The sequence below is a fragment of the Thunnus thynnus genome, chromosome 20 (genome assembly GCF_963924715.1).
Source record: "Thunnus thynnus chromosome 20, fThuThy2.1, whole genome shotgun sequence".
NCBI lineage: Eukaryota > Metazoa > Chordata > Actinopteri > Scombriformes > Scombridae > Thunnus > Thunnus thynnus.
This window is the reverse complement of record NC_089536.1, coordinates 4,373,926-4,395,572: the sequence shown is the minus strand read 5'-3', so window position 1 is coordinate 4,395,572 and position 21,647 is coordinate 4,373,926. Positions and strand designations below refer to the sequence as shown.

The following is a 21,647-nucleotide window of genomic DNA, read 5'->3' as shown; positions in this document are numbered from 1 at the left end:
ATAACTTGAAGTCCGACGGGATGGATTCTTGATCTCATGATTGTGAATCCAGCTGCCTCGTGAGGTAAGATAAGAGCCACAAACAGCAACAGTGACTTTAGAAGAAGAAGAAGAAAGCATCAGGGAGGTTCATGGATGTGGACAAAACCAAGTCATGCTTGTAGTTCTTTTAATGGGAGATGTAGTTTTTTCTGTTGTTTAATTTGTTAAAATAACAAAAGTTTAAATGTCTGACAACAGCTGGATGTGATGTCGTGACTTCAGCTCTCTACAATGAGAAACGTCTCGCAGTGTAGAGGAAGTAAATGAGAGTTCCAACTTGTGTACAGTTAGACGTTATAAAAGCATAATTCTCTAATAAATAATGAAACTGATGAGAAGAAGAAGTGAACCTCCCTCACACTGGTGTTTAATTAAGATTTCAACTAAAAAAATCAATGATGCAGCCTGTGAGAAAACTTACAACACTCTTCTTCTTTGGTATGATTATTTCCAAGCTAACTAACAGTAGCTTAGTTTTTATTTTCAGATGTTGGCGGGGTTGTAATATATAATGGACGCCAACGTCTGAACAAGTATATGAAAAAGCAACAGTCTGTATTTCATTACTAATATGTGTGTGTGTATGTAGTGTTGTTGCAGCACGGTGCCGAGCCGACCATCAGGAACACAGACGGTCGAACCGCTCTGGATCTGGCAGAACCGTCCGCTAAAGCAGTACTGACAGGTGAGGACTCTCTCTCTCTCTCTCTCTCTCAGAGCCACATTTACTAAAAAGAAGTTTTCAATCTGTGTGTATTTTAGCTCCTCGTTTACTCAGAATCTGAAGTAAGTGATTATGGACACACAAGTCCTACATTATCATATCATCTGTTTATTATTCATATTATTCGTTAATTACATTTTTGTTCAATTCTTCTGATGTTGCTGATGTTTGAGTACGCCCTGGTTCACTCTGATATATATACAGAACTGTAGAAAAACAACTTGTCTGAACTCTCACAAAGGAAATGCTTCAGTTTTTCTAACAAACATTTTTGTGTGATTTTTTTTGTTTGTTTGTTTCTGTTCAGGTGAATACAGAAAAGATGATCTTCTGGAAAGTGCGAGGTACAGTCATGTTAATATCTGTCTGAATGTCAAAGTAAACAGACTGTTTGCTTTCAGATCATTATAGCGAATGAATCTACAGACAATTAGCTGCAGTTCTAGATATTATTGTTGAACTCCAGCTGATGTCTCGACAGGAGCGGGAACGAGGAGAAGCTGAAGGCTCTGCTGACGCCGCTCAACGTCAACTGTCACGCCAGCGATGGACGGAAAGTAAGACGCAGTTTGTTTTGTGTTTTTCTTTTTGGTCTTTTTTTAGTCTTGGTGATGACATTTGATTCAGAGAAACAAACTTTTCTTTGTCTCAAAACTAAACAGAAGACAGACTTCACAGATCGCTGACATTTATAAAAATACACGTCTCCCTACATTCATTGGCCAAAGTCTTGAGTCTTGTTTGTGTCTTTTGGTGTGAAAACACACTTAAAATCAATTTTATTGCATATCTCACATCAGTGAATCCCAACCAGGGATATTTGTAAAGATTGTAGCTCAACTAATCTGATAAAATGGAATTTACAATTTGATTTAAAAAATATATCCACATATTGAGTCAGCTGTAACACTCGAACAATGTTGGAATAAAGAGGGCATGAAAACTAGTTATCAGAGATGTTGAAATAGTTTGAGTAATGGACGTAAGAGGTTGAAATAGGTAGAAGTGATTGATATAGTTTAAAGTAACCGATAAATGTTTGAATGAATAAATAATTAGAATAGCTAAAAGTAAGAGATGGTGGAGCAGAAGAGTTGAGACAGTTAGCTAAAAGTATAAACAGTTGGTTAAACTGGAGAAAGCTTAAAGTAACTGATCATTGTTTGAAATAGTTAAACGTACAGATAGTTATAGTTATAGCTAAATAAACGTAACGGATAATTGGTTGGAGAAGTTGAAATTATTCAGCTGAAATAGATGGTTATGGATAAATGACTGAAATAGCTAAAATCAATGGATAAACAGTTATTATTACATAATACTGTAGCTAAATGTGATGAAGAAATGGTCAAAATCATCACAAGTAATGGAGAAGTTGTTGTAAATGTTACAAGTGATTGATCAACAGCTTAAAGTAGCTGATAAACGTTGAAATATTTTTGCTAAAAATAGATAAAAGTTTAAAATTGTTCATATTAATGGATAAGTAGGTGATAGTTAAATAGTTAATAAATGGTTGATAAACATCCAGCTTCTGCCCCAAGTGGTACAAATTCAAACTGACCTAAAGACCGACAATAATAATAATAATAATAATAATAATAATATATATATAGTTAAATAATATCTAGTCGTTACATGACTGACTAACAGGTTTGAACCAGCGAGATCTTAGAAATGTCTTTAAAACATCAGTAAAAACTGAAATGACCTCCCAGGTTTTACTTCCTCTCTGGTAGCGGTGGAGTCGGCGCACTCGGTTGTGTTCGGGCACATTTGGGTCATTTTGTGCAGAGAATCGGCTCCAGTTTTTTTGTTGTGACTAGACTGTAATCATCAGTCGTCTTGTTGTTTCAGTCAACACCATTACACCTGGCGGCGGGATACAACCGCGTCAAGACGGTCCAACTGTTGCTGCAGCACGGCGCTGATGTGCACGCCAAGGACAAGGGGTGAGACATTGCTAACGGGAAAAATGCAGTTATATATATATTTGTTGACCTTTAATATGTCTGATTAAAGTAGTTTTTGATTGCAGCACCAGAACGTGGCTGGATTAACCTCATATGGCCCCCCGCAGTAAAAGTTTGTTGTTGGGCTCCTATTAAATGCTGAAATGATTAGATGATTAATTAATAAATTAATTTTTTAAGCAAAACTGTCAAACTTTATTAAATTAGTAGCAGCTTCTCACATATTTACTGGTTTTCCATTTATTTATTTATTTCAATTCAATTCAACTCTATTTTATTTATATTGCGCCAAATCACAACAAAAGTCATCTCAGGGCACTTTTCACATGGAGCAGGTCTAGACCATACTCTTTAATTTACAGAGAGAGAGACCCAACAATTCACCTGTGAGCAAGCACTTGGCGACAGCGGTAAGGAAAAACTCCTCTTTAAGGGGTAGAAACCTCAAGCAGAACCCAGCTCTAGGTAGGCGGCCATCTGCTTTGACCGGTTGGGTTGAGCGAGAGAGAGAGAGAGAAGAGGGTGGGGAAGCCAATGAGGCAAAGCTAAGACGGGGGAAATATGATCTCTTTTTCTAGTTTTAGTCAGCACACGTGCAGCTGCATTCTGGACCAGCTGGAGAGTCTTTAGAGACTTGTTAGGGCAGCCTGATAATAATGAGTTGCAATAATCCAGCCTAGAAATAACAAATGCGTGGACTATTTTCTCTGCATCTTGTTGTGACAGGATGTGCCTGATTTTTGCAATATTATGTAAGTGAAAAAAGGCAGTCCTTGAAATTTGTTTTATATGGGAGTTAAAGGACATATCCTGATCAAAGATAACTCCCAGATTCCTTACGGTGGTGCTGGAGGCCAGGGTAATGCCATCTAGATTAGCTATATCATTAGATAATGTGTTTCTAAGGTGTTTAGGGCCAAGCGCAATAACTTCAGTTTTGTCTGAGTTTAGTAGCAGAAAATTGCAGGTCATCCAGGTCTTTATGTCGTTAAGGCATGCTTGGAGTCTAGTTAGCTGATTGGTTTCATCAGGCTTCATTGATAAATATATTTGGGCATCATCTGCATAGCAATGAAAATTTATGGAGTGTTTCCGGATAATATTACCTAAAGGAAGCATATACAAGGTGAATAGTATTGGTCCAAGTACAGAACCTTGTGGAACTCCATGTCCAACTTTTGCTTTCATGGAGGATTCATCATTAACATGTACAAACTGAAATCAATCTGATAAATAGTACTTAAACCAGCTTAATGCAGTTCCTTTAATGCCAATTAAATGTTCTAGTCTGTGTAATAGGTTTTGATGATCAATTGTGTCGAATGCGGCACTAAGATCTAACAGGACAAGTACAAAGACAAGTCCTTTGTCTGATGCAGTCAGGAGGTCATCAGTGCTGTCTCTGTGCTATGATGCTCTCTAAATCCTGACTGAAAATCTTCAAATAAACTATTGTTATCTAGAAAGTCAATAGTATTTATTTATCAGTTTATTTATCAGGGATGATGCAAAAAAAACCCCATTGTAACAGGTTAAAATAACATGAAACAGATGTATTGCATATAGGATTTCTAGCCAAGGCTAATTTGCGACCCCTGTCCCTGGTTAGGCTTTTCTACTTAAAATAGTCATAACATATCACTACCAGAAATACATTAATTAAATCATTGATTGTCACGTCACATAACAATCAATGATAATGAACTCAACATCTTTGTGTTTTTGACTGTTGATCAGACAAAACAAGTCGACTAAATATGTTCACTCAGGCTTCAGGAAATAATGATTAGCATTTTATACACTGATCAATCAATAGATTATTAAAGAAAATAATAGCTGCTTGCAGTCTTACACTCCTATTGTAGCCACTACTTTTCAAAAAAGGCTGCTAAGGGACTTAGTAGGCTCCTATATGTGACACGTCCATACAAAACCATCCCGAAGTCCAGATGATGTTTTACTGATCAGTTTTATTGAAAAAATAAACAAAAATGAAAGAGTCTGACAAGCAGCTGTTTCACAAAAAATGCAATCTGACTGTGAAAATAAAGTGATGAACAGACGATGGTAATGATAGTAATGATGGTGACGATGGTGACGGTCAACAGAAAATATCAGAGCTTTACCAAACTCCCTTTGTCCAAAACTCCCGCCACCAGCAGTGAACAGGTTAAATAATAGGAAACCACACCCATGTGTCAAGCAACGTAAGTGACGCAATACGTGATGCCCACATCAGAAATAACAACATATTTTGGCTCCTACACCTATGATGGAATAATACAACCCAGTTTTCTGTGTGTAGTTTGATTAAAAACACAACTTTACAACAAATGAGAGCTCAGACTGGACTGCAGGGCTGTTCATTTAGAACTCACTTGCGATAACTCAACATATGTCGACCCAGGTGATCTGGAGTACACTTGGGCTCTTTGGGCCCAGTTGGTAATCCAGACTTGCACCAGAATCTGTACAGACTGCCGGTATATTAGCAGCAGCAGTATTAGAAGTAGAAGTACTGCAGTAGCAATAACAGTGCTGTGTGATGTACTCTGTGTTTCAGGGATCTGGTTCCTCTTCATAACGCCTGCTCATACGGTCACTATGAAGTCACGGAGCTGCTGGTGAAGGTAATTAAACCTTCAGTTTTCCTCATATAGTGAGCTGAAATCAAACTGAAATTTCTGGATTCTGCTCCAGAAGACGGGAAACCTCATTAAAAGAAACACTGATGAAAGAAACACTGAATGAGAGATTGTGTTGTGTTACTGAAGCCAGACAGGAAGTGACGTCATGACTTCGGCACTTCATTTAACTGATATTTCATTCTGTTTCTCCACTGTGTCATTTTGCTCTTACTCCTGTCTTCTCTTTGTATACAACATCTATTGAAGTCATGTTTTTCCCTGTTAAAGGGTTTCTTGGGGAGTTTGTCATTTTGGGCTTTAGCAACTAAACTGACTCAACTTGTTTATTTGTACAGAAACTAAATTTTGCCGTGTGTGGGATTTAGATGAATCAGTTCCTGTATATTTGTCACGTATTGTACAAACACCTCTGCAAGTATGGAGTTTGCTTTGATTAGTGAAACATGGCAAAATTAACAGGAGAAGAAGTTATCTCATGTTGTAAATTTGATTAATGTGTCGACAGGCCAACAGGTGGAGCTACACTGACTTTATGTCACTGATTACTGAGTCTCCTGCTTTAAACTAACATTTCCTGTCTGTTTCTGTCTCTGTTCAGCATGGAGCTTGTGTTAATGCCATGGACCTGTGGCAGTTCACTCCTCTTCATGAGGCTGCTTCCAAGAATCGTACTGAGGTACAAAACAATTTATAATTCCAGTACATTTACTCAAGTACTGTACTTAAGTATAATATTGAGATACTTGTACTTTACTTGAGTATTTCCATGTGATGCTACTTTATACTTCCACTCCACTACATTTCAGAGGGAAATATTGTACTTTCTACTCCACTACATTTATTTGACAGCTTTAGTTACTTTTCAGATGAAGATTTGACACAATGGATAATATAACAAGCTTTTAAAATACAACACATTGTTAAAGATGAAACCAGTGGTTTCCAACCTTTTTGGCTTTTGACGTCTTACAAAAAGCAGTGTGTAGTCGGGGTCACATTTCACATGTCTATGAGTTGTTAACAGCTCCACCAAATAGTGATTTTTCCCTCTAAACTTCTCACATGCTTTCATTTCAGTAAATGTTCAAATGATCCAATATTTCAGCAAAAATCAAAGATTAGAGAAAAAGTCCAAAAACTGAAAACAGATTTGTGTATCAGAACTTTGTTTTTTCTTCTTTCCTCTCCCATTAATCATCTCACCACCCCTCAGATTTATCTGCTGACCCTTTGGAGGGGCCCGACCCCTAGGTTGGGAACCACTGGACTAAACTAGCTAACTGTATATAAAGTAGTGTAAACTAGCTCCACCTCCAGCAGCTACAACAGTAACATGCTGCTCTAACACTGATGCTTCACTATTAATAATCTAATGATGTCATATATAATAATATATCAGTCAGAGGGACCAAACCACTACTTTTACTGCAATACTTTAACTACATCAAGCTCATAATACTTATGTACTTTTACTGCAATACTTTAACTACATCAAGTTCATAATATTTATGTACTTTTACTGCAGTACTTTAACTACATCAAGCTCATAATACTTATGTACTTTTACTGCAATACTTTAACTACATCAAGCTCATAATACTTATGTACTTTTACTTTTACTGTAGTAGGATTTTTCATGCAGGACTTTTACTTGTAATGGAGTATTTCTACATTGCTGTATTGGTACTTTTACTGCAGTAAAGGATCTGAGTACTTCTTCCACCACTGTATAATTCACACTTTGCGTTGGCTAATTAAACAGCAGCAGGAGTGTTGAAGTTGTTTTCAGTCTCATTTTAAAAACAGCAGGAGTCTTGACGTCTGAACGGGATCTGGGGGGAGTTTTTTAATTGCCTCCAGTAAGTCTCGCAGTCGTGAAGCAAACTTTTTCATGTGCAGTTAACAACACGCATTCAAGTTCTCTTTGTTTTCCTTCAGTCTCTCTTCTTTCCTTTTTTCTCTGCACCTTCACACATCTTTGGGATAAACACAGATTTTTCATTCACAAATTGTCTCATGAAGCGTCTCAGAGCTTCAATAATTCAGATTAGCAGCTCCAGGCTACAAGCATAACATACCCGAAACTCTGACTGAACTATTGCCAGTCATGTTGCATTGTGGGTAACATAGGCGCCATCAGTTTTCACCCTCTTTAAACAATACTGTGTCCAGGTTACAGTACGTGTGGTTTAAAAGTTGAAAAAGCAACATTAAATCACATGAATATCAGCTTATTTTCTGTATTAATTCAAAACTACATTCAGAAATACTATGAAGTTACAGTGTTACTGTGTGTGTATTTGTGTGTTTATGTGTTTGTGTGTTTGTTTGAAGGTGTGTTCTCTCCTGCTGAGCTACGGCGCCGACCCAAACTTCCTCAACTGCCACAACAAAAGCTCCATCGACCTCGCTCCCACCTCGCAGCTGAAAGAACGACTCGCCTGTACGTCTTGATGTTATTTCATTTAGTGTTTTTTTTTGTGTGTGTGTGTGTGTCACTCTCCTTTTAGCTCTGAGAGAAATATGTTGATGCTTCATGTTTCTTCACCAGCGAGTCTCTAAACTTTGTGTTGCTGATGTTTACTCTAAAAGGTCGTAACTGCTGCTCTGCTGGTCTGATTTTGCTGAAACGAGGAGAGATAATGCGTCTGAAAAGACTGAGTGGTGTCTGAATTATTGATGAGGCTCAACATGTTTCACTCTCCTGAGAACAAAGACAGGAGGAAAGTTCATAAATTTGATGTCGACTGATCCAAGTTAGAGGCAGAAATAAACACATCACCTTAGTCAGCAAAATACTGTTGAAATATGGTTTCAGAAACTTTACTTTAAAAATTGAAAGCAATCACAAACATCTAATTTATCTCTATGGACTCATCACCAGACTCTCAGTAAATGTTTTCCTGGTCAAAATTTCACTTTTATAATTTCATGTAATTAAGATTTGTATCAAATTATGTATTTAATCTGTTTATACTGCAAATAAGAATCATGAGTTACAGGTTTGTGGATTAATAATAATAATAATAATAATATCTTTATTTATATAGCACCTTTTAAAAACAGAGTTTACAAAGTGCTTTGACAGACAAAGCAAAAGCAAAGACATGAAACAGAAAACAATAACAGATCTGACCTTTAAAAAGATGGCGGCCAAAGGCGAAGAAAGACAACAAAGAGATGATAAAAAGTTTAAAAGAAAGATGATCAAAAGACAACGTTACATAAAAGCAAGTCTGTAAAAATGGGTTTTAAGAAGTGATTTAAAAGAAGTCAGTGATTCTGCAGCCTCATCTCCTCAGGCAGGTCGTTCCAGAGTCGAGGGCACAGTGGTTGAAAAACACTGCTCTAGTCCATGAAATGTTAAAAAGTAGTGAAAAAATTGACATCTTCAGTTTGCTTGTTTTGTCCAACCAACAGTCTAAAATGTTCATATATTCAATTAACTGTCACGTAAGACAAAGAAAAAAGCAAATCTTCACATTTGAGATGCTGGAATCATCAAATTTTTGCTTGAAAAATAACTGAAACGATTAATTGATTATCAAAATAGTCACTAATTAATTTTTGGACGACTGACTAGTCGAGGGGTCGAGATTTAAGCCTCAGAAGGGCCCCACCTGAGGATCTAAGGCTGCGGGCTGGCTCGTAGCTTGGAGCTTCAGACCCAGACGTGCTTTAAACGTGATCAGTAAAACCTTAAAATCAATTCTAAAACCAACAGGGAGCCAACGGAGAGAGAAGCCAGACTCAGGGTGATGTGATGTTGTCTGTTAAAACCAGTAAAACCAGGATTGATTGATAATAATCCCAATCTGAGTTTCTGTATTACGTAACACTTTTTAGTTTACTAGTGTGAAAACAAAATAGTGACTTTACAGATATAAGCAGAGATAATAATAATGATAAAGTTTATTTATTTGGCTCTTATCAGAACCAGATATTAAAAATTGCCTTTCATAAAATAATAATAATAAATATACATAAAATAATAATAATAATGTATTAAAACTATGTAAAAATAAATTAAAAAAATACAAAATATATACATATATCTGCTCCTACGTAAATAATATACAATCACTACAAGAAATCAAGTTACAATATATTATATTAATGAATTAATATTTCAAACTTAGTTTTTAACACATACTGTACAAAGGTAAAACAAAACAAAACAAACAAGGATGAAAAATAATAGTCATAATAATAGCGTAAAAATAAAAGAAAAATAGTGTAATCACAGAATATTTCTATTAAATATGACACACGTGTTTATATGTGTATGAGACAAACAAACAAAACAAATAATACAAATAAAAATAAAGACATAAATGAATAATAAAAAAATAACATGGACAGCAGCAGAGTTGAACTCTTTCATATTATTATGATTATTATTATTGTTATTATTATTATTATTATCATTATTATTATTATTATTGGTGGTTTTCACCTTTGCAGCACTTTTACATCCATCCTTTGATTGGACAAATCAGTCTGCAGATCCGTGTATCAGCATCATCTCTAATGTCTTCCTGCCTGTCCAAGCAGGCGTCTGGTGTCGTATTTATGAGTCTTTGACCTTTGACCCCCTGTCAGATGAGTTCAGAGGTCACAGTCTGCTCCAGGCGGCCAGAGAGGCCGATGTGGTTCGAGTGAAGAAACATCTGAGTCTGGAGACCATCGGCTTCAAACACCCACAGACTCAGGAGACCGCACTGGTGAGACGCTACATCCAGCGTTAAGGTTTTATTAACATAGGTTTTATTTTAGCCACTAGACATGACGAGTTATTTTAGAAGTTAATGTGATTTTTTTTAATGAAGTTTTCTGGCCAGCTGTGAAAAAATGTCCAGAAAAGTGACAGAGTGCGTGTGTGTGTGTGTGCGTGTGTGTGTGTGTGTGTGTGTGTCTTGTGCAGCATTGTGCGTCAACCTCTCCGTACCCGAAGAGGAAGCAGGTGTGTGAGCTCCTGCTGAGGAAGGGAGCCAACGTCAACGAGAAGACTAAAGAGTGAGAAGATTTAATTTTTTTTTTTTTTCAATTTACAGACGAACAAAGTAGAAGCACGAAAATAGAAACGAAAAAAGTAACTTTTAAAAGTCAAACTGAAGACACTCGCTGTGTTTTTATGAGCCTGTGACGTCAGCTGTGATTAAAGCCAACATGACGTCTTCAAATGTCTCATTTTGTCCGACCAACAGTAAAAAACTCAAAGATATTCAGTTTACAATGTTGCAAAAATGTAACACAGACCGATCTGTTCATTTTGAGATATTTGTATTTGTAGATTTTTATTGAAATGTGTTGATATCTGTGTTGCAGATGCAGGACTGTCGTGCAACTAGTAATGTCTTTATTTTTGCTTTTAACAATGAAAACAAAGCAGTATATGTTCACTCTCACACTTTCTCTGCTGATAAAAATGATTCTCTTCTTCTCTTGGCTACAATGTACAACAACAACAACAACAACAACAACAACAACAACAACAACAACACAGTTTTTTTTCTTCCTTCACAATTCGTTTTTTTCTGACTCAACAGCACAACCTGGTGGCGGGAAGCAGACAGCGCATCCACAAAACAATACAGAATGAAATACAAACTCACAAACACTGTATCCTGGAAAGACATTTAGGATTATCTACATCGCCTGCAGACATGAACTTTTATGCAGTTTAAATTTAACCCATTAGATTAATTAAATCCTGCAAATAAACCTGTTAAACTCAACTAAATTACAAAAGAAAATAAACCGGGGGGGTTTCTGATTTAACAGTAGGGAATGCCCTCGTTGACCTCTCACATCTGCACATATAAGAAGCTCAACAGAGCAGCACTGTTGTTCTGTCCAGTAAAAACATGAAGCTTCATTTAACAAAAATTAGATTTAATCTATGAAACCAAAAGGAATTATATCAAAACTCTGCAGAAACATCAGAACCAGCAAGAAATTACCAGAGATCAGACAGCTCTCCTGGGTTAAAGACGTGTTGACCGGCGGAACATCACCAGCGGCTCCTCACGTCTCCGAAAACTGGATAGCAAAGTTCCAAACTGGCATTATTTGGATAAATTGATCACATATCGGGAATCTAAATGGTTAAAACTTTACAAAGTGACGAGTTCTATGATTTAAAAAATATAACAGCTTTTAGCTCAAGATCTCCACCGTTACTGCTGGTTGGTGTTAAATGCATTTTGCATTTGGACTGTCGGATGACCTGCAAACAGTTTTACAAGAACATGTGATGTCACTGTTCCCTCAGCCTGCAGACCGCTCTCCACCTGGCGTCAGAGAAGGCCCACAGCGACGTCATCGAGGTGTTGGTCAAACATGAGGCAAAGGTCAGCAACCCGCAACACGATGAGAACAAGCAAACATGTTGTTAACCTTCAACACGTGACATCAAACATCCTAAAGTTTATTTACATTATCCATTGTGTCAAATCTTCATCTGAGAAGTAACTAAAGCTGTCAAATAAATATAGTGGAGTAGAAAGTACAATATTTCCCTCTGAAATGTAGTGGAGTGGAAGTATGAAGTAGCATCAAGTAAAGTACAAGTACCTCAAAACTGTACTTAAGTGAATGTAAATGGTTTCAGCAATAAAAAACTTGGATCCATTAAACAACAAACAGACTAATCTCACTTCCTGTTATCTTCCAGGTGAACGCGGTCGATCACCTCGGTCAGACGCCGCTGCATCGAGCCGCTCGCTGCGGACACCTGCAGACCTGCAGGCAGCTGCTGAGCGCCGGCTGCGACCCGCTGCTCACGTCGCTGCAGGGACTCTCGGCTTCACAGATGGGAAACGACGGCATGCAGGAGATGCTGCGAGGTGCGGCGGTGATCGGTACGTCGGTGGTCTGTCGAAACTTGAAACCCGTCAGAATCATTATCATCAGTGAGCTTTCTGCGTTCGATAAGGAAGCGTTTACATTATACGGCTAAAAGTAAATGGACATAATTATACATTATATGGACACGCCTGTTTTTCCAGGTTTTTGTCCTGTTAGTTTGAATGAAAGCTGCAACTATTTTGATAATCGAATTATAATTTTAGTCACTTTTTAAGCAGATAGGCCCATAATTTATCAGGTTTTTGCTTCTCCAATGAGATGATTTAATGCTTTTCTTTGTGATACTGGATAGTGAACTGAATAAGGCTGCAAACAACGTTTATTTTCATTATCAATTAATCTGCTGATTATTTTTCAATAAGTCGGTTAATCCTCTAGTCCATGAAATGTTAGAAAGTAGTGAAAAATTGACATCTTCAGTTTGCTTGTTTTGTCCAAGCAACAGTCTAAAATGTTCATATATTTAATTAACTGTCACGTAAGACAAAGAAAAAAGCAAATCTTCACATTTGAGAAGCTGGAAGCATCAAATTTTTGCTTAAAAAATATCAAAATAGTTGCTAATTACTTTTTGGACGACTGACTAATCAATTAATCGTCTAATTGTTGCAGCTATAAAACTGAATATGTTCAAAATAAGATGTTTGAAGATGTAACTATTGACTGTGGAAAATTATAACAGGCATTTTCTTACATTTATAGATAAAATAATTAATCCATTAATCAATTATGGGGAAAAAAACAGTTAGTTGAGCATTGCAACGCAAAAGATCAGGGCTGCAACTATCACATATGGCTGCAATATTCAGCTGTCAACATACTTAATGTTTATTATTTTTGTTATATTTATTTTGTAATTTTAATAAAAGCTCAGAAGTCAAAGAGGAAACAGAAATGTTTCAATCTTCTGAGGAAAACTGACGTGCGCTCGCTGCTGAAACATTTCAAACAGTTAAAATACTGAAGCAGCAACTGGAATACAAACACTGAAAGAAGATGAAATAGATTCTGTTTATTTGGTTGCTACAGTAAAACATCCGTAACGCTGCAAAGTAAAGAATAAAGTTCATAGATATTATTTTAAGCCAACTGTGGTCACATGTATTTTACATCGTGTCACCGACCAAAGACGTTCTCTCAGATCCTCCACAGAGTTTAATTATTTTTCTGTGCATCTCTCAGCAGAAGCAGTTCTGATCGGGAACTCTGAAGTCGACCGACAGCTGCTGGAAGCCTCCAAATCAGGAGATCTTGAAACCGTCAAGGTAGTTTACATTTTCACACCCTGCGGCAGCCACGTTGGAGCTCCACAACAGATTTCATCTCCGTTTTGTCACCGTTTCACCCGAATGTTGTGACAGAGAACAGATTATTTCATCACCGATCATCTGGTTGTTTTTATATGATGTCGGCTTGTTATCTGGCATCAGTGGTGGAAAGTAACTAAATACATTTACTCTTTCTTTAATTCTCACTCTCTTTGTCTTTTCTCTCCTGTTTCCTCTGCTGTAGAAACTTTGCACGGTGCAGAACGTGAACTGCAGGGACGTGGAGGGTCGACAGTCGACGCCGCTGCATTTCGCCGCCGGCTACAACCGGCTGGCTGTGGTCCAGTTCCTGCTGCAGCACGGAGCCGACGTACACGCCAAGGATAAAGGGTGAGACAGGAGAGGAATCGTCTTTATTTGTGAACTAAAGCCTGCAGATTAAGTTATTTATTTTATCTCTTATTTCTCTGTATTAATTAACAGCTCAGATGATGAAACAGTGTTTGAAACTGAACTGTAACGGCAGATTTAACATCTTTCACGTCTCTCTGTCAGAGGTCTGGTTCCTCTCCATAACGCCTGCTCATATGGTCACTATGAGGTCGCGGAGTTGTTGGTCCTTCACGGCGCCGTGGTCAATGTGGCCGACCTCTGGAAGTTCACTCCGCTGCACGAAGCTGCCGCCAAGGGCAAATATGACATCTGTAAACTCCTGCTGCAGGTACACACACACACACACACACACACACACACACACAGTCAGGTGATCTGAAGCAGCTGAGGCTCAAACACAAAGCCCTCAGTAACGTTTCATCATGTTTCACGTCTCCAGCACGGCGCCGACCCGACCCGGAAGAACCGGGACGGTAAAGCTCCTCTGGATCTGGTGAAGGATGCCGACACAGACATCCAGGACCTGCTGCGGGGCGACGCCGCCCTGCTGGACGCCGCCAAGAAGGGCTGCCTGGCTCGAGTTAAGAAACTCTGCACACAGGACAACGTCAACTGTAGAGACACACAAGGGAGACACTCCACGCCGCTGCACCTGGCCGGTACGAAAGTCTTTAGCTGCTAAATGCTCCACTATGTTCACCAGCTAGTCTACAGATAACTGTGTCTGTTTGCTGTTTGGTGTATATCGATATCGACCTCTCTCTGCCTTTATCATTCAAAATGTTAACTTTCAGTGATGCACATATTCTGTGTGTGTGTGTGTGTGTGTGTGTGTGTGTGTGTCTGTGTGTGTGTCAGCGGGCTACAACAACCTGGAGGTGGCGGAGTATCTGCTGCAGCACGGAGCTGAAGTCAACTCTCAGGATAAAGGAGGACTGATCCCTCTGCACAACGCTGCCTCCTACGGGGTGAGGAGGGGATAACACACACACACACACACACACACACACACACACACACACACACATATGCTCATACACTGTATATGTAAATTTCCAATTTAAAGAAAACGAGAAAAAAAAAAACAATATGAAGACAACAGATAATGACTTAAGAATGACAACTTTGCAAACTTTATTCACTCGTGAAGACGGTGACATGTGGAAGGTAACTGAGTACATTTACAAGAGTATTTCCATCTGATGCCACTTTATACTTTCACTCCACTACATTTCAGTAGCGTTAAATATGGATCTGAGTACTTCTTCCACCTCAAATCTCCAGAGAAAGCTTAAAAGAAGACTTTGAGTTTAGATTATTTTGTTAATCCTAAATAGAGTCAGCGACTGGAAGTGATTTAGTTTCAGATTTGAGAAAAATGCTTCCAAACCTCAACTCAAAGGAACCAAACTGTGGACAAATTTTGACCAATTTAGGCTAATTGAGAACTGAGCATAGTATTTTGTGGCCATATTGTCCAGTAAGAACAGTCCAGTGTCTGTTTTAGTTTGAGCTGCTTTAACTTAACCGACTTTTCTTGATTGATTCATCTTTTACACAAACACACACACACACACACACACACACACACACGTCCTCTGATTGATGAGCTGCTGATTGAAGAGACAGAAAGTGGACACACATACACACGGTAATGAGCAGAAAAATGGCCTCTTGTCCATTCAGATCAGTTGATTGTCAGTCTAAAGAGATCATCATCCGTTCACCCGTCGTTCTCTCCTCCACCTCCACACTTCTCCCTCAGCTCATCCTCTCGTCGCTCTAGTTCTCTTTGTCCGTCCGGTAATGTCGGTGCTCAGGTGGGAGGAGAAGAAACGACTCTGTCTCCTAGAAAATTCTGTTCATGTACGACAGAGCCGCGACAGCGAATACGTTTAGCTAGAAACGTTTTCTCTCAACATGACGAGAAAATGTTAATTTATGAGTGAGATGTTCAGAGACAACGTACCTAGTCGTTTCTTTTCCCAACAAAATATCTGATCATGCAGCAGAATGTTTGCTGGTTGGTAGTAGCTACAGCAACATTAAACTTAACTTAAGGTTGATCTGAGACAGCAAATAATGAAATAAAGCTTAAAATGTAAGTAAATTATTTGAAGTAAAGTCCTCCTTCCACTCAAAAACATGTTTTTCTTCTTGTTCCTTCAGTTGGATGTTTGAGCTTCACTCTGCAGAATGATGTTTGTTTTCACATTAATCTGCTGAAGGTGGAAAATTTCTCTGCGCTCATCGAAAATCCGATTTTAAGTGTCGATCCTACGAGCAGGATTTGTGACATCACTACTAGTTTGGAGCCAATCGTGGTCCAATATTCAACTTACGCAAGTGTGATGTGGAAACTTGAAGCCTCCAGTGAACAAACACTGAGAATGAACTTTACAGTGAAGGAGGAAACATCTGGTGTCCAGCTGGAAAACTTTAGAAATTAAAAAAATATTTGCATATTCTGGATTTTTAATGAGGGAGAAGGTGTCATTTTAAGGTTTAACAAGGTTAAACTCTCAAGTAGCTGACTGAGTACAAGTGTAATGAGAGAGAACGCTAGACAGAAGTTATTATATTTTTATATTTTTAATATATCAAGTAAGAAACATCAGGAAGTAGACTAGTGCATAAGAAAAAAACATCAACAAAGTGCTAAAAAGGTTAAAGAAGAGCTGAGTTTCTTGCAGGGGAGTCAGCAGACTGTGTGAGTCTGGATGCTGATGATGATGCAGAGTATTTTTATATTTCTTAAAACATGTCTGGAGTCCTTCAGTTCAGGAAATTCCTGCAGCATTTGAAGGCAGCAGGATGTCGATAAATCTGCAGTCGCTGCTACAGAATAACACACACACACACATGAGACTGGTCAGTTATAACTTCTTCTGTCTGTGTTTGTGGGAAACGTCAGGTTCACCAGTCCTGTGCATCATGACTCCTCTGCTCTCCAACTTTCTTTTTAGCAAAAGTGGCGTTTTATGTTTTATTCTTAAAAAAGCATCAAAGCGCCGCTCTGCCTGAGTACAAACTCGTACTCTTAGTCTTGTTTATTTAAAATTTTATAGACTGCAGCAGCCCAGAGGATTTCCTTTAGATAAGAATCCAAAATCTGATGAATGAAAACTTCTCAAAGTTTCTATTATTGACGTTTAAATGGAAAAGTACATGAACATTAGATCCTGGTTCTGATTATATTTTGACCTCTGAATGCTGATGGAAACCAGCAGGTGATCGATCAGCTGTGTGGAGGCGATAAAGGAGATTCTAGTTCTCCTTTTTCATTCATGACACAACAGTTTATGTCACTTTTTATGCGAACAAACGAGTGCAACACGATGATGCACAACAGTCAGAAATAGAAGATAAAGAGAAAAAAGAAACACAAAGAAAGGTGATATAACCATACGAATAAAAATCTACAGTCAAAATGTGAAATATCGTAAGTGAAAAGAGCTGTTCAACTGTACAAGATATTGACCTGAATGTGTAAAAATTCTCAGTATAAATAATGTAGTGTTCAAATGTCAATTACAAATAATTGTGTTCATGTAACAATGTGATGTGCAGATGATGACATTTTTACATTAATATAACATGTAGTGTATATAATAATAATAATAATAATAATAATAATAATAATAATAATAATAATAATAATGATAATAATACGCTGTTATCGCCGTATTTAAAAGATTTCACGTCTATAAATATATACACGTCTCTGATCGACCGGAAATCGAGCTTTAACGTCTCCATTATGCATCACTGAAATCAGGCTTTCCCTCGGTTTGAGCATGTTGATCATCGTTACATAAAATACTGAGTAACTACAGTACAGTAACCTGACATGAGGACACACCTGCAACACATGACGTCAGGTGTTTACATGCCTGGTTTAAGTGTCTTTTTAGTAGAATATTAACATAAAAATGCGGATTTTAAAATATATTTTTACCCCCAAACTTTCAGAGAAGATAGATTATGATTTTTAAGCCCTGAATTTTGTCTGCAGGCTTCCTTTTCAGGCTGCATACAGCACCAACAACCTCCAGAAATTTTTCAAAATGACTCGTTCTCTCTCTCTCTCTCGTGTTGTGTTTTGTGTTCAGCACGTGGACGTGGCGGCGCTGCTCATCAAGTACGACGCCTGCGTCAACGCCACCGATAAGTGGGCGTTCACTCCGCTCCACGAGGCCGCTCAGAAGGGTCGCACCCAGCTATGTGCCCTCCTATTGGCTCACGGCGCCGACCCTGCCCTCCAAAACCAGGAAGGACACTCGCCGCTGGATCTAGTCACGGTCTGTCTCGCGCCACAGACTCCATTTTTCTTTCTTCTTCACCTTTGTCTTCCTCTTACTCAACTTTTTTATCTTATTTCTCTGCTTTCTCTTCTTTCTCCTCTGGCCTCCTTCTCCTTATGTCCTCCTCTTCTTCTCCTTGTCTTCCTCCTCTTTTCCTCCCCACCTCCTCCCCTCTAACTCATTTCCTCTTCCTCTCCTCCTCCTCATGTCCTTTTCATTACCTCCTTCTCTTTATTTCCTCCTCCTCCACCCTTTCCTCCCTCTTCCTCCTCTACTTCCTCCATCTTCTTTCTGCTCCTCTTTTTCTTGTCTTCCTCCTCTCCACCTCCCCCATCCTCCTCTTCTGGGTCCTTGTCCTCCTCCTCGTGTCTTCTTCATCATCTCCTCCTTATTTCCTCCTCTTCCACCACTTCCTCCTGCTTCTTTCTTCTTCTCCTTGTATCCCCCCTTATCTTTCCCTCCTCCTCCTCTTTTCCTCTTCCTCCTCCTCTCCCTCCTCTTCCTCCTCTTCCTCCTGCAGGCTGATGATGTTCGGGCTTTGCTAACAGCAGCCATGCCTCCCTCTGCGCTCCCCGGCTGTTATAAACCTCAGGTCATCAGCGTGCCGGCGTCGGCGTCTGGTTCTCCGCCCGTCGCCGTGGTCCCACCCCTCCTCTCCTCCTCCTCTTCTTCTTCTTCCTCCTGCCCTGCCCCTCCTCTCCTCCTCCCCTCTTCCTCCACTTCCTCCTCCTCCTCCTCCTCCTCCTCTGGGCTTGATGCCACCACAGCAGCAGCTACGACCATCAGCGACGCCACCGCTGCTAATGCTTCAAACTCCTCGTCTTCATCTTCCTCAGAGTTTCCTGAGATGTCGGCGCTGTTGTTGGCTGCCGAGAGGTCACTGGGCGCTGAGAAGAAAGAGGAAGGTGAGTTCTGAGGATGGAACGGAAAACCTAAACGGCAAGATAAATGAGGAAAATATTCAGAACATGTCATCAGATTATAACGTACGTACGCGTGTGTGTGTGTGTGTGTGTTTGTGTGTGTGTGTGTGTGTGTGTGTGTGTGTGTGTGTGTGTGTGTGTGTGTGTGTTCCAGGAGTTGAGCTCCGTATCTGTCAGTTCTTTAAGAACGTGGGACTGGAGCATCTTCTGGAGATCTTCGACAGAGAGCAGGTGAGATCTTCAACGCGCACCTGCTGCTCAGAGTCTCTTGACTTTGTTCTACATAAATTTATAAATTTCTCAGAGAGCTTCATGACAAAAGTCCAGAGGTTGTGATATGTAGCACAAAAGCTAGTGAAGCTGTAAACAGAATTGTGTTACCGCCATAGACTGTATAAAAATATGGACGTAGTTACCGTGACGTCACCCGTTGGTTTCTGAAGAGCGGTTTTGAAGCTCAAAGTGAGCCGCTCCAGCCGTCGCCATCTTGGCAGTACGTGACTCAGCCTGACTCCCAGCCAATCAAAAATGGGCTAAGAGGCGGGCGAATGGCTGAAACAAGCCACCTAGCGGCTGATGGACCTGTCACTCAAAGCAGCCATGTCCTTCATTATGCAGAACTTTACGGCTTAATAAAATTTAAACGGGTGAGTTATAAAAAAATTCACCCTCGTACAGTTGTCGTGAAAGGGGAAATTAGCTACAGAGACCAAAACTGTTGTTTGTACCAGGCTGTAAACATGTTTATTTCTGCTGTGAAGTTGGGCATTTTAACATGGGGGTCTATGGGGATTGACTCGCTTTTGGAGCCTCAAGTGGCCGTTCAAGGAACTGCAGTTTTTGGCACTTCTACATTGGCTTCATTTTACAGCCCCGTAGGTTGCTGCTTGGTTACCTCATATGCTCAGTGGCGTCTGCCTTACACAGAACTACTCTCCAGAGACTGAAAACATGATGCTGTTATTAGTCTTTGGAGCCGTTTTTCTAAACAAACTAACGTGACCAAACTCTTCATGATGTCACCGTGTGCAGCGATTTGACTCACTGATGTGTTTTTAATAGTTTTTGGACAACAACAGAGGTCTACAGCACAGAGGAATAAGATATATCAGGCTTTGATACACACACACAATACCTTTTAGTTAGTAAATCAGTTCATTGTTGGTTTGGATCCAAACATGAGATTTGTTGACAGTAAGAAAAATATGGAAATTCACCAGCTATAACCTTTAAATCAGTTCTTGGCAGTTTCACAGTTTGTAACAGATGGCTGCAGACTTTTTGTAAATGACTAAACTCATAACATTTTAACTTTACATATCTCAGTATCTATAAATAAATGGCAACATGTCAAAGTTTAAGGTCTTTATTTGTCAAATGTGCAACAATTACGAGCATAGCAGTTCTTGGTGACCAGGGTAGGACTTTCACGGCGGCAATGGCAGCCATTGCAGCCCCATATACGTCTTACAGCCACCATGGCATTTGTGCCCCTGCTACTGTGAAAATCTCAAGGTTGCTTTACAAGCGTCAGTTATCCTTTAGAACTGCAGCAGTCCTTGCAGTTTGGATTGTTTGTGGGTTTCCATCCAAAACAAATGGACACATTGATTAAAACCAGTAAAAACGCTGAATGAAGCAGTTTCACGTTTAAAATCAGTGTTTCTTTGACCGTGTTCAGCAGATGCAGGACGTCTGGACGGGCTGCTAGCCGAGCTGCTGCTAACGTTTGCTCAGCTTGTTTCTCTGATAACTTCATCTGGTTAAAAGATATATTTAAAACGACTGAGATCTAAAAGGTTTATTGTAAAAATGTGGCTTAAAACTGGATAAAACGTCAATTTTTGACAGAGTTTCTGGCAGACAACCACGACGCTGACGCATGTGCACAAAATGATCATCATCTCGTGCTCGTACGCTCTTTGGTAGAGGGGGTATGACGCCATTGACAAGCGACTAAATGAAATGGATGCCTTGATTAAGTACAGATTTCTCTGGGTTTGAAAATTGTTGGAAACATTTGGGATCATGTAAGATGATGATGAGATTAGACTCTCTCTCTCACACACACAAAGTATTACGTTTTAATACCTTGTTTAATACTCTGTTGGTCCCAACAAGACCAACTGCTGTTCACTTTCATTCCTTTATTTTACCTCCAAAAAGTTCTGATACACAAATCTGTTTTCGGTTTTTGGACTTTTTCTCTAATCTTTGATTTTTGCTGAAATATTGGATCATTTGAACATTTATTGAAATGAAAGCATGTGAGAAGTTTAGAGGGAAAAATCACTATTTGGTGGAGCTGTTAACAACTCATAGACATGTGAAATGTGACCCCGACTACACACTGCTTTTTGTAAGACATCAAAAGCCAAAAAGGTTGGAAACCACTGGTTTCATCTTTAACAATGTGTTGTATTTTATTGTGGAAATACTCACGTAAAGTTCAAGTACCTTAAAATTGTACTTAAGTACAGTACTTGAGTAAATGTACTTAGT

General features: G+C 39.1%; 1 protein-coding gene across 1 annotated transcript in view; it reads left to right on the top strand.

The window, feature by feature from the left end:
- The window catches only part of LOC137172188 (poly [ADP-ribose] polymerase tankyrase-2-like), a 34,356-nt gene that overhangs the window by 3,616 nt on the left and 9,093 nt on the right, over positions 1-21,647 (top strand). The window contains exons 5-23 of the mRNA XM_067576483.1: positions 632-727; positions 1,074-1,110; positions 1,248-1,323; positions 2,624-2,718; positions 5,303-5,369; positions 5,986-6,063; positions 7,722-7,830; positions 9,990-10,111; positions 10,312-10,403; positions 11,662-11,740; positions 12,064-12,250; positions 13,440-13,522; positions 13,770-13,915; positions 14,081-14,246; positions 14,358-14,577; positions 14,777-14,886; positions 18,031-18,219; positions 18,743-19,127; positions 19,300-19,376. Of these exons, the coding sequence (XP_067432584.1) occupies positions 632-727; positions 1,074-1,110; positions 1,248-1,323; positions 2,624-2,718; positions 5,303-5,369; positions 5,986-6,063; positions 7,722-7,830; positions 9,990-10,111; positions 10,312-10,403; positions 11,662-11,740; positions 12,064-12,250; positions 13,440-13,522; positions 13,770-13,915; positions 14,081-14,246; positions 14,358-14,577; positions 14,777-14,886; positions 18,031-18,219; positions 18,743-19,127; positions 19,300-19,376 (2,414 nt within the window). The remainder of the gene's footprint in view (positions 1-631; positions 728-1,073; positions 1,111-1,247; positions 1,324-2,623; positions 2,719-5,302; positions 5,370-5,985; positions 6,064-7,721; positions 7,831-9,989; positions 10,112-10,311; positions 10,404-11,661; positions 11,741-12,063; positions 12,251-13,439; positions 13,523-13,769; positions 13,916-14,080; positions 14,247-14,357; positions 14,578-14,776; positions 14,887-18,030; positions 18,220-18,742; positions 19,128-19,299; positions 19,377-21,647) is intronic.